The 11,919-nt window shown below is 45.4% G+C and overlaps 1 protein-coding gene across 1 annotated transcript in view; it reads left to right on the top strand.

Annotated features, from left to right (window-relative positions):
- Window positions 1-6,796, top strand: part of LOC145391682 (regulator of G-protein signaling 20-like) — a 38,786-nt gene extending 31,990 nt beyond the window's left edge. The window contains exons 4-5 of the mRNA XM_080266230.1: window positions 1,235-1,401; window positions 6,049-6,796. Coding sequence (XP_080122356.1) covers window positions 1,235-1,401; window positions 6,049-6,258 — 377 coding nt within the window. The 3' untranslated portion in view covers window positions 6,259-6,796. The remainder of the gene's footprint in view (window positions 1-1,234; window positions 1,402-6,048) is intronic.
- The last annotated feature ends 5,123 nt before the right edge of the window (window positions 6,797-11,919 follow it).

Raw genomic sequence — 11,919 nt, 5'->3', positions numbered from 1 at the left:
TGCTCTTTTCATCTGTTCACCTGTTCTGTTCACTTATTCACCTGTTCACCTGTTCTGTTCACTTGTTTACCTGTTCTGTACACTTGTTCACCTGTTCTGTTCACTTGTTCACCTGTTCTGTTCACTTGTTCACCTGTTCTGTTCACTTGTTTACCTGTTCTGTTTACTTGTTCACCTGTCCTGTTCACTTGTTCATCTGTTTTGTATTTCTGTTCATCTTCATCTTGTTATGCTCATTTTGGCTAATATTTTTCATGATTACTTTGATTCGTGTTCATCTTCACTATGTTCACTCAAATTCATGTTCATCTTGAGGTTTGTTCACTCTGTTCACTTTCACACTATCAGTCATGTTCATCACAGCCCCGTAGATTGGAGAACGAAGCTGCCTTTCCTTTGATGATGATGATGATGATGATGATGATGATGATGACGATGATGATGATGATGATGATGATGATGATGACGATGAAGATGATGATGATGATGATGATGATGATGATGATGATGATGATGATGATGAGGAGGAGGAGGAGGAGGAGGAGGACTGAGGGACCGTGTTGTTGGGTATATGGGGGAGGATTGTGTGTCTTGGGAGGAAAGGTCGTTATTGATTAGGGATGGAAATTGATGGTAGAAGTGGCACGTGGAGGTAAACGAAGGAGGAGAGAGAGAGAGAGAGAGAAGAGAGAAGGGGAGAGGGTAGAAGGGGGTGAATTTAGAGGAGAGGAAGAAAGAGAGGGAAGATAAGAAGAGGAGGTACAGGGAAGAAGAAAGGGAGAGGAGGAAGGAAAGCAAGACAAAAAGAGCATTAGAGAGAGAGAGAGAGAGAGAGGGAGGGAGGGGTGTTGTGAGAGGAAGGGGGTCTTAATAACAAGTCAGAAATAACTCAAGGTGTTGACTTGACGAGAGGTGAGATTAATTGGTATTTTGAAGAGAGAGAGAGAGAGAGAGAGAGAGAGAGACAGACAGACAGACAGACAGACAGACTATAATACTGTTTAAAGGACACCAGAATTTTACCTTGCAATATGCTGCTTTATTTCCTTTATATTTTTCCATTTGTGAAGCAATTAGGATGGTATTACAAGAGCTCTCTCTCTCTCTCTCTCTCTCTCTCTCTCTCTCCAAATCACCTAACTGTCTTGATGGGTCTGTGTAGCTATGTAACACTGATCTTGTCGTCTAGGCTCTGTATAGCCTATGTAACCCTGTTCTTCGTGTTCTCCCACAGGCGGTCGGGCGGCGTTCCGTGAGTTCTTAAAATGCGAATATTCCGAGGAGAACATTCTCTTTTGGCTGGCCTGTGAAGAACTCAAAGTGGAGAACAACCCAGCTGTTATAGAAGAAAAGGCAAGACTGATTTACGAGGATTACATCTCGATCCTCTCACCCAAGGAGGTAGGTGTGGTGGTTGTGGTAGCTGTGGTGGTAGTAATTGGGAAGGTCTGATGTGGTGGTGGTGGTGGTGTGTGCTGTGTGGTAGTTGTGGTTAAGGTAGCTGTAAGTCTGATACTGTGTGTGGTTATGATGGTGGTGGTGGTGGTAGTGGTGGTAGTTTTGATAATAATGAGTTGTAGTTGATGGTGGTCATGGATGTGATGGTTGTGTTTCTCGACGGTAGTAGTAGTAGTAGTAGTAGTAGTAGCAGTGGTAGTAGTAGTAGTAATGCTTGTCTCAAAGGTCAGTGATTTCGTCCCTACTTCCTCATTTATTCGTCTGTCTATGTGTCTCCATTCGTCAGTTTCCAAGATTACAAAACAGGACAAATTACATAAAATATTGATGTTTATATTTCTGGGTACACACACACACACACACACACACACACACACACACACACACAGATCCATACGGGAACAAACAAAGAGGGTTAAGAGCAAGAGAGGGGGTGTTTGTGTGGCTGGGGTTAGGTTATTTGAGCCTAACCTAACCTGCCCGTGTTTACAGGTAGGTTCTCTCTCTCTCTCTCTCTCTCTCTCTCTCTCTATCTGTCTCCCTGTCTGTCTGTCTGTCTCTCTGTCTGTCTGTCTGCGTGCCTGTCAATCACTCTGTTTTTTGTGTGTACATTCTCTTCGCATGAATGAGGACGATGTGATTTGAAGGGAGGGAAGCGAGATGGCAGAGTCAATTTGCTAGTGGCCACCCGCTCCAGGATAAAGGCGTCTGGGTATAGATAAGTAGATAGATAGATAGATAGATAGATAGACAGACAGATAGAAAGAAGATACTGTTTTTATCTGCTCTTCCTGTGTGTGTGTGTGTGTGTGTGTGTGTGTGTGTGTGTGTGTGTGTGTGTGTGTGTGTGAGGGTTTAACCAGCCGGAGCCACGGTCAACAACAAAACCTGAACACGGATGCTGGACAGGGGTCAAGAGGTCACAAGCAGAGGTCACGGGGTCACTGAGAGAAAGAGAGAGAGAGAGTCATAACTTCGGAGCACCAGGTGTGTGTGTGTGTGTGTGTGTGTGTGTGTGTGTGTGTGTGTGTGTGTTCCGTGACCAAACCTGCTCCCTGTATGACAACACTCCCATACACACCTGGTGTGTGTGTGTGTGTGTGTGTGTGTGTGTGTGTGTGTGTGTGTGTGTGTGTGTGTGTGTGTGTGTGTGTGTGTGTGTGTGTGTGTGTGTGTGTGTGTGAGAGAGAGAGAGAGAGAGATAGAGAGAGAGAACGGGGAGTCTTATGGGGAGCAAGAGTGAGAGGAAAGGCCTGAGGGGAGAGGAGAGAAAGGGAGAGGACAGAAGTGGGAAGAAAAAGATCTGAAAGGAGCATAAGAAGTGAGGGGAGGGGAGGGGAAGGGAGGGGAGGGGAGGGAGGAGAGGGGGGAGGGGAGGGGGAGGTGTGGGGGAGCTGTAAGTAGGTTATTAATGTCGAGTGGGGGTTAGTGTGGGTAGGCAGCTTTGTCAACAGTGGGGGGAGGGGAGGGAGGGAGGTATGGAGAGAGGGGAGGGAAGGAGAGGGGACACAGAGGGAAGGGAAGGGAGGGAAGGAGGGAGAGGAGAGGAATATACAGGAAAGATAGAGGGAAGGGATGAGAGGGAAGGAGGGGGAGGGGAGGAAAAGAGAGAAGAGGCAAAGGAGAGGGTGAGAAGAGGAGAAAAATATTAGGGGGTGAGAAGGAAAGGGGAAGGTGTAGAGAGGGGAGACAATAGGGGAAGAGAAGGGGAGAGGCAAAGGTAAAGGTAGGGGGAAGGGGAGGTAGGAGAAAGGGAGGGGGAGGCAGGGGGATGGGAGGGGGGAAGGGGAGGCAGTGGGTAAGGAGGGGGAGGCATGGGGATGAATGGGGGAAAAGGTGGCAGGCAGAAGGGGAGGAGACGAAAGATGAGCAGGGGAGGAAGGGTAGAGAGAGGCAAGGGGAAGAGAAAAACAGGGGGACAGGGTGAGATAGGGAAGGAGAGAACAGAGGAGAAAAGGAAGAAGGGAGGGAGAAAGGGAGGGGGAAGCAGTGTAAGGGAGGAGAAAGGAAGATGGCACAGGAGAGGGAGGAAGGGAACGGAGCAACAGGGCACAGGGTGAGTAAGGAAAGGGTAAGCAGAGGGTGGGAGGCAGGAAGGGGAGCTGGGAGAAAGAGGAAGGGAAGGAGGAAGGGAGGGGGAAGAAGGAAACCACACAAATATTTCTAAATCACAAGAACAAGAGCGATATCACGGTGCAATTCACGTGATAAACACGGGTGATACGTCTCGGTGTTACAATACTGATAGGGCAAAACAATGTGCATTCCTAGGTAGTAACATCAACCCGTCAATGTACGCACCAAACTCTTGACTTTTCACTGACATTCACATCTCTCACTCATGAATTACGTGCAGTTGGCATCAAAAGTTCTCTCTTTCTTCTATCCTGCTTTTTTGGCGCCATAAACTTTAAAAATATTGGATCCACAGCGTACGAAGATGGTGGCAATGACGCGTAACTTTAAAAATACGGCAGCGTAATCTATGGATGTTAAATGTGGAGCAATCTAAGAATGGATGGGGTTGAGTTAGGAGTCACATGGACACCTCTCTCTCTCTCTCTCTCTCTCTCTCTCTCTCTCTCTCTCTCTCTCTCTCAGGTTGTTGTTATTGTTATAGTGAACAATGGGGTGGTTGTCTTGGTGTCAGGTGCTGGGTAAGGAACATTGTCTTACTGAGAGAGATGTGGTGTGGGGAAAAGATGAGCTGAGGGGGAGAGAAGGAGAGGGAGGGAAGAAGCGAGGGAAGGTGAGGAAAGGAGAGGAGGAAGAAGGAGAGGGAGGAGGAGAAAAGGAGAGGGAAGGAGGAGAGGAAAATGGTGAGAGAGGGGAGAAGATGAGAGGTGACGAAGGGAGGAGGAAAGGGGGGAAGATGTGCTTGTGTGGGTGGTAGAGGAAGAAAGGAGGAAAAAGGGGGAAAGGGAGAGGGAAGGGAGGTGGGAGAATACTAAGAAGCGGAGTTAGGAGTGTGGGGAGAGGGATTGGGGTGGGAGGGAAGGAAACGTGGGGAAGGGGAGATGAAGAAGAGGAAAGTAAGGTGGAAGAGGAGGAAGATGTGATGGCGTGGAATGAGCTGAGCCGAACTGGATGATGATGATGATGATGATGATGATGATGATGATGATGATGATGATGATGATGATGACGATGATGATGATGAAAAGGTAGGTAAGATGTGGTGGTGAGTCTCATTAGGCCAGAACACGGCACTCAGGTGTGGAGGGTAATTACAGGTGTGGACTGTGCCAGGTGTTGCTGTGTGTGTGTGTGTGTGTGTGTGTGTGTGTGTGTGTGTGTGTGTGTGTGTGTGTGTGTGTGTGTGTGTGTGTGTGTGTGTGTGTGTGTGTGTGTGTGTGTGTGTGTGTGTGTGTGTTGCAGATACTAACTGTCAACCACATTGCAGCAGGTGTTGGTGGATAATTATGTTGCAGAAGGTTATTAGCACTGATAAATGACTATGGTGCTGCCCTACCCCAAGCTGACACACCCCTCTCTCATATACCCCTCCACTCCATCCCTCCACCTCATCCTCAGCCTCCTTCTCCCTCTCCCCCATCCACCTCACTCACATACACTCTCCTCGATGGTCTCTCGCTCTCCATCCTCTCCACATGGTCAAACCACCTCAATGTATTTCTTCTAACGCTTTCTATCACATCCACATCCACACCACAACCTTCCTTCACTACCTCATTTGTCTGTCTCTCAATGTAACTCCACATAAAATTGCAAGTAGTAAATGAATGTTGAAAGCAGTGATCCATGGCCATGTTGCGAGTGGTTAGTGTAGTCCTTGCACACAACTGCTTACCGTGTTGCAACAGGTGTACAAGAGTAATTATGTTGCGAAAGGTAATAAGTAACTGTTGAAACCACTAACCGTTGAGCAGATTGCACGGGTAATCATGTTGCAGAAGGTAATTAGCTGTTTGAACTGTTTATGTTTTTTATTTGTTACTTTTTCTCTTCCGCTGTTGCTGTGCTTCTCAATGTTGCAATATAACAAAGCATTGCAGTTAATCACTCTTGCAATATAACAAGGCACTAACATCTCCTCAGTCTTCCAGTAAACAAATCAGTAATAAGTTCTCCGTCTTGCTCTGTAACAAAACAAGTAACAGTTTCTCAGTGTTGCAATATAACAAAGTAAGTAACAGTTCCTCAATGTTGCAATATAACGAAGCATAACGTCACGTAATAACAGCTCCTCAGTCCTGCACTATAGCAACTCACAATGTACCCAGTCCTGCAATATAGCAACTCACAATGTACCCAGTCCTGCAATATAGCAACTCACAATTTACCCAGTCCTGCAATATAGCAACTCATTTTTGCTTACTCCTGCAATATGGTAACTCGCTATTCCTCAGTCGTACAATATGGCAACTCACTATTCTTCACCCATGCAATATATCAATCCACTATTCCCCTGCCCTGCAATATATCAGCTCACTGTTCCTCACTCATGCAATATAGCAACTCACTCTTACCTCAGTCCTGCACTATGGCAACTCATCCTCACTCATGCAATATGGCAACTCACTATGCCTCAGTCCTAGGCTATACACTAACAGTCCCACGGTGTTGCAGGTGTCGCTGGATTCCCGTGTGCGTGAGATCATCAACCGGAACATGGTGGACCCTACGCCGCACACCTTCGACGAGGCTCAGACGCAGATCTACACCCTGATGCACCGCGACTCCTATCCTCGCTTCATCAACTCGGCCATCTACAAGCGACTGGCACAACTCAACAACAACGGAAGTAGCGGCAGTAGCAGAAAGGAGAGTGCTACATAGACCGGGGGGGAAAGTGTCACACAGAGCCGGGGAAAAGTGTCACATAGACCTGAGAAAGTGTGCTGGAAAAGTGTCACAGAGACCTAGGAGAGTGCCACACAGTTAGAAAAGTGTCACGTAGACCTAGGAAAGTGTCACATAGAGAGCTGGAAAAGTGCTACACAGAGTTGGAAAAGTGTTACATAGATCTGAGGAAGTGTTACATTTACAGCAGGGGAAGTGTCACACAGACCTGTAGGGAATGTCACATACACCTAGGAAAGTGCCACACAGAGCTGGAAAAGCGTTATATAGACCTAGGAAAGTGCCACAAAGTGCTGGGAGAAGTGTCACATAAAGACCTAAGACAGTGCCACTAACAGACCTCAGAGAGTGCCACATTGATCCGGGGAAGTGCCACAAAGAGCTGGAAAAGTGTCACATGGAGTTTGGAAAGTGTCACAGAACTGCAGAAGTGACACTGACAGACCTGCAAGAGTGCCACACATAGATCTGGGGAAGTGCCACACAGATCTGCAAAGTAGAGTGTGTGGCAGTGTGAGTGCGTGTGTATGCATGTGTACGAGTATGTGTGTATACTGTTATTCCTCGGTCTCTCACAGTCTCGACCTTGTGTGTGTGCGTGTATGAGTGTGTATGTGTGCGCGTCTGTGCCCCAGTGCTGAGTGCTAAGTGTGCTGCCCCTGGTGTTATTATGGGGCACACAGCGCCACGTAGCACAGGGACAATCGTAGAAAGTAACAAAGCAATGCCGTGCTAAGTGGTGTTATTGAGAAGCGACACAGTATCACACAGCACACCACAGGGACAAATGTTTAAGTTAGATCGTACTTACTGTGCTACCCATGGTGTTATAAGGGGGCACACAGCACGGGAACATGTGCTAAAAGTAACGGGAACATGTGCTAAGTGTGCTGCCCTGATGTTAAGAGGGAGCAACACAGTATCACACACCACAGCACAACGCAGGGACAACTGAAAAGAAGTAACAGAGTATCATTGTACTTAATGTGCTGCCCTGGTGTTACTGGGGAGCCAGCACAACACAGCACAACACAGGGACATGTACTAAATACTATGCTAGAAGTAAGCAAGTACGACCAGCTAGGTTTGGGAATGCAGTGGTCACAATCAAAGGTCCAGATAAAGAGTATATATGGCTGTCTCTAAGTCTCTATTTATTTAGGTACGACGGAGCAGTTGTTCAAGTAGGGGAATAACAAGTGAACTTCTGCAACAGTGTTCATGAATCCAACGCACAGACACCCGTAACCGTGTGATATAAAGCTGAGCAGCTCCGTGTGAGCCAGACCAATGCTTGCTAGAGTAGTTGTTGTTTTTAATCATTTTATACCTCCTAGGTTGTGCTGACATTTGTTGTTCTAAGGGCACCAACTGGACACACAGCCTGACGAAGGGGATCATATTCATAACAAAGAATACATATAACAAGTCTAACAGTCAATAATAAGTCAGCAGAAGTGAATAATCCTTAAGGTTAACCTGTCAAAAGGGATCATATTCATAACAGATCATCATTCATACCATAGGCAAGTCTAAAAGTGAATTATAGACCTGTTGAAGTGAATAATTACAAGGTTAACCAGTTCTTACCCCAAACAAGCTCCTGAAGTAGTTACTAATTATTAGATATCAGTATATATGATCATACTTTTAAACATTCACCCTGGTTTGGTTGTGACAGTGCTTTATAAATAACTACAAGTAAAAAAAGGATGTAAAGCAACTGAATCTTAAAACACAACTTTGGATCAAGGCAGGTTATGAATATGGCCCCAAAACTGTAATTCTAACCACTGGACCACCGCCACCAGGACCCCCAGGGCACCCAGGACCCGACCTGCCCTGGGACCCACACCTCCTCACACAGTAGAGACCAACTTAACGACAGACAAGACAGTACAAATATGGTTTAAGTTGAGGAGCACAATCTGTATGTCAAGGTAGAAACAGGAGTAGGCAGGTGCGTGAGAGAGAGAGAGAGAGAGAGAGAGAGAGAGAGAGAGAGAGAGAGAGGTGGAGGCCAAAGATCAGGTGGGCAAGACAGGTGGGACACGGAACATATAGATAATACTGTCGTAGAGTTGACCTAGCCCAGCGTGTTTTGAATCAGTAAGGGGGAATCCAGTATATATTTGAAATCTGTTCAGAATTTAAAAAACAGATTCGAAATACTTTATACAAAAAATGAGAGAAATACTACACTAATAAGACAAGGTTTAGAGTATTAGTAGATTTCTAGCATACTAAGCTAAAGGGTGTGTCCGAAAGGGGAAAGAACACACCAGTAAATAAAAATGGATTCGAATGCGTTAGAGAGGAGGAGAGAAGGGGGACGTGGTATATCAGGCTGGTGTACCTTGGTGTGGTATGGTGGGGCAGTGGTATATTGTGGTATGCTCAAGGATTATATTTATCATGGCATATGCCGTCACATTCCAAGTATTATAGCGGAAATATGAAACTGTATAGACATAACTAAGGGCAATTTTATATCTTGAATGAACTAGCGTGATAATTTTACACAATGCTGAGGAAAAAAAAAACTGTACTGTCTTAAACGGAGCGCATAACCCAGCCTTGTATTATATAATCGTATTCTGTATGTTTTTTGAGTATTAACAAACTTAATACTGTAATCTCAGCCCCGTTTAGGTTACAGGAAGTTACAGGAAGGAAGGGAGAGCTTGGAATCAATGGACAAGGAACATTACAGGTCCATGGGGTGTGGGTTCCTATACTCCCTTCACTCTAACTTGGCCTAAAGTTATTCTCTCTCTCCATCTTCAATGCCGTAGCGTAAAATTGCCATCTCACTCCATCCTGAATACTGAGACGTACCAAGAGATTAACACTGTGATGCTCGTCACGAAGAAGTGCTGTGGAGAGGATGGAGGACCGTAGTATCGTCATTTTCTGTCACTGAGCTACGGGAAATAAGCTGCAAAATGGCGAAAATCTCAGCCAAGTTGCAGTGAACGGAGTATAGAGACTGTCAGTACCTAGGGTCAGACCAAAACAATCACCTTAACTATCAGCGTATGTTAGAACTGTTAGAAACGTTAGGAAAGCATGACCGACTGTGATCTGACTAACCCACACCGACCTGCTGACTAATTACACCTAACATCAAATTCAAAGCATCTATTAGGCAACGCAGGCAATTAAGGGGGATAAAGCAATTAGTAATGAAGAAAATGGAATGTTACGATTCTCCTTAGTGTGTTTCATGTGGACTTAATCTATGTAATGTACTGTCCATGACTGACTTAGGTGAGGAAACGGGTAGGGAAGAGGAGGGATGTTAAAGACAGGTGTGTGTGTGTGTGTGTGTGAGAGAGAGAGAGAGAGAGAGAGAGAGAGAGAGAGAGAGGGGGGGGGGGAGTCAGGCATAGAAAGGAGTGAAAAGGGGCGGTAGAGACAGGAACGTTCAGTGTTTCAACGAAGGCTGCACAATTACTAGATCTCATGAAACAGTCATATTAACGTCATTTCTTAACACTATGCATTTTATCGCAAAGGAAAAATATAAATAAAAATGATACGTAAATACTGATGATATGATAATGCGTTTTGCGTTCATAATGTCACGTGCGAGATGCGTATGTTCACTCTTGTTACTTTATGTTCTTTACGCACAAAGCTGGACGATTGACCCCCTTTAAGACCGATGACCTGAGTGTTTGTTCTCTCTCGCTGGCTACAGACGATTTCGTTAAGCACAGGAGGGATTGCTCGACCTGGAGGGGTTAGATGCCACCTGACTTAACCCCTTCACGAATTCTGAGCACCGTTTAAAATCGTCTGGCGTCAGGGAGAATAAGAAACACGTCCTCGGATTGAAGAGGCTAATTATCACCAAATACTCCTTTTTTTTAGTTAATTTTGTTACCATTTACCTCAGTCTCTAGATTTACAACACCCTCAGCCATTATCATTTATTGTTTATTTCGTGTGTTTTTTTCTGTAAACGTAAATTAAAATATTCCAATTTCCGTACCTGCAACGCCGCCATAACAGAAAAACGTTTAAGAAATACAGCAAGGCAGATAAGACGCCGCACCCCTAGTGGAACAGTCCGGGCCAGATTTGGTGCACTCGTGGTCAGTACCTCCCTTCAGTTCGGTCACGTACTTATGATTTTATTTTTGCTAACTCCAGAAGCAGTGAGTTTGGGGGGAGGGCAGCGTAATGGCAGGGGACAGGGAGACATGGAGCCGATTTGTCTATGGCCACCCCTTTCGGGATTGAGGCGTCTGGCTATAGACGGACAGATCGATCATTATGATGCTCTGAACCCGTGGACCCACATATTTGCCCTTCTGATCCTCCATAACATTACTGGTTAATTTAGCAAGATCTCATTCGGTTTTGAAGGGAGGTTTCGACAGGGTGTAAACGAACTATTGACCGCAACTGTGCCGCCACCCACTCACCCCTCAGTCAGTTCAGCCGCCGTACTGGTTTAAAAAAAATATATATATAACCAAAATTTCTAAGGTAAACGAGTCTCCAAATCACTCTGACCCACGTATTTTTTCCTTTCATTTTTCACATTGACATTCACTCTAACTTCATTACAGATGTGTTTGGTGGGTGTATGAGCGAGGAAACACATACACGCAAAGGAAGGTATTCCACTACGGTTAGGAAGCTTACTAACACCTCTGCCTTACCAATTTGTTTCTTATTCTGCTCCTTTGCTATATGCATGTGTGTTACTCATGCAATCGATACTGAAAAGACATAAGAAGCAAACCAGGGGATATTAATGAGTAGTTTGGAGGATAAATCGTTAAGGAAGAGGTGTTAGGGAGTCTCCTTACCCGACGTGAATGCGGGCCAAACACTCTCTTACTTAATTTCCACACTTTATACATACCGACCCCTGTCACCCTATACCCACATTTTCTATACCCTGTTCACTTCTACTTGGTCTAAAATTGCCGTCTCTACCTTGAATGCTGCACTGATATAAATCACTAAACTGTATGATGCTAGTCACGAAGAAGTGCTCTGGGACGGATTGAGACCCTTAGTACTGAGTTGTAACAAGATGAGCACCAGATTATGATGCTAGTCATAAAGAAGTGCCAGTAGTATTGTCTTCTTATATAGCCACAGAGCTACAACGAGGAATTAGCACTAGAATATGATGCTAGTCACGAAGAAGTGCTAAGGGAAGGATGCAGAGCTGTACTAGTCTTATTCTGCCACTGAACTGTAGTGAGATTAACACAAGAATATGATGCTAGTCACAAAGAAGTGCTATGGAAAAGATGTGCAACTCTATTATTGTTTTATGGAGCTGTGACATGGGATTAGCATTAGAGTATTTTGCTAGTCACGAAGAAGTGCTCTGGCCTGTACTTTAGAGCCATAATGCGGTCTCACTTTGTCAAAGATGTAAGTGAAATGAGCTACAACAGGACGCGAATCCCGGCCAAGGTGGACGACTTGGACTGCCTGGCGTAATGGTTGAGTCCGATGGAAATATTGTACAGTGATCCATATGTACTGCTCCTGTATAAGGCAGTGTCTGGTGTGTTGCGGGGACGGCTCAGTTAGCGTTATCGTTTATCTTGCCTCGTTTGTTCATTCCCCACTCCCACTGCCACACCCACGCCCACACCAGCCCAC

This window comes from Coenobita brevimanus, chromosome 19 (genome assembly GCF_032717465.1).
Source record: "Coenobita brevimanus isolate Jiangsu-jjx chromosome 19, ASM3271746v2, whole genome shotgun sequence".
Taxonomy (NCBI): Eukaryota; Metazoa; Arthropoda; class Malacostraca; order Decapoda; family Coenobitidae; genus Coenobita; species Coenobita brevimanus.
The sequence above is the reverse complement of the archived record's forward strand: the minus strand, read 5'-3'. Positions and strand labels throughout refer to the sequence as shown.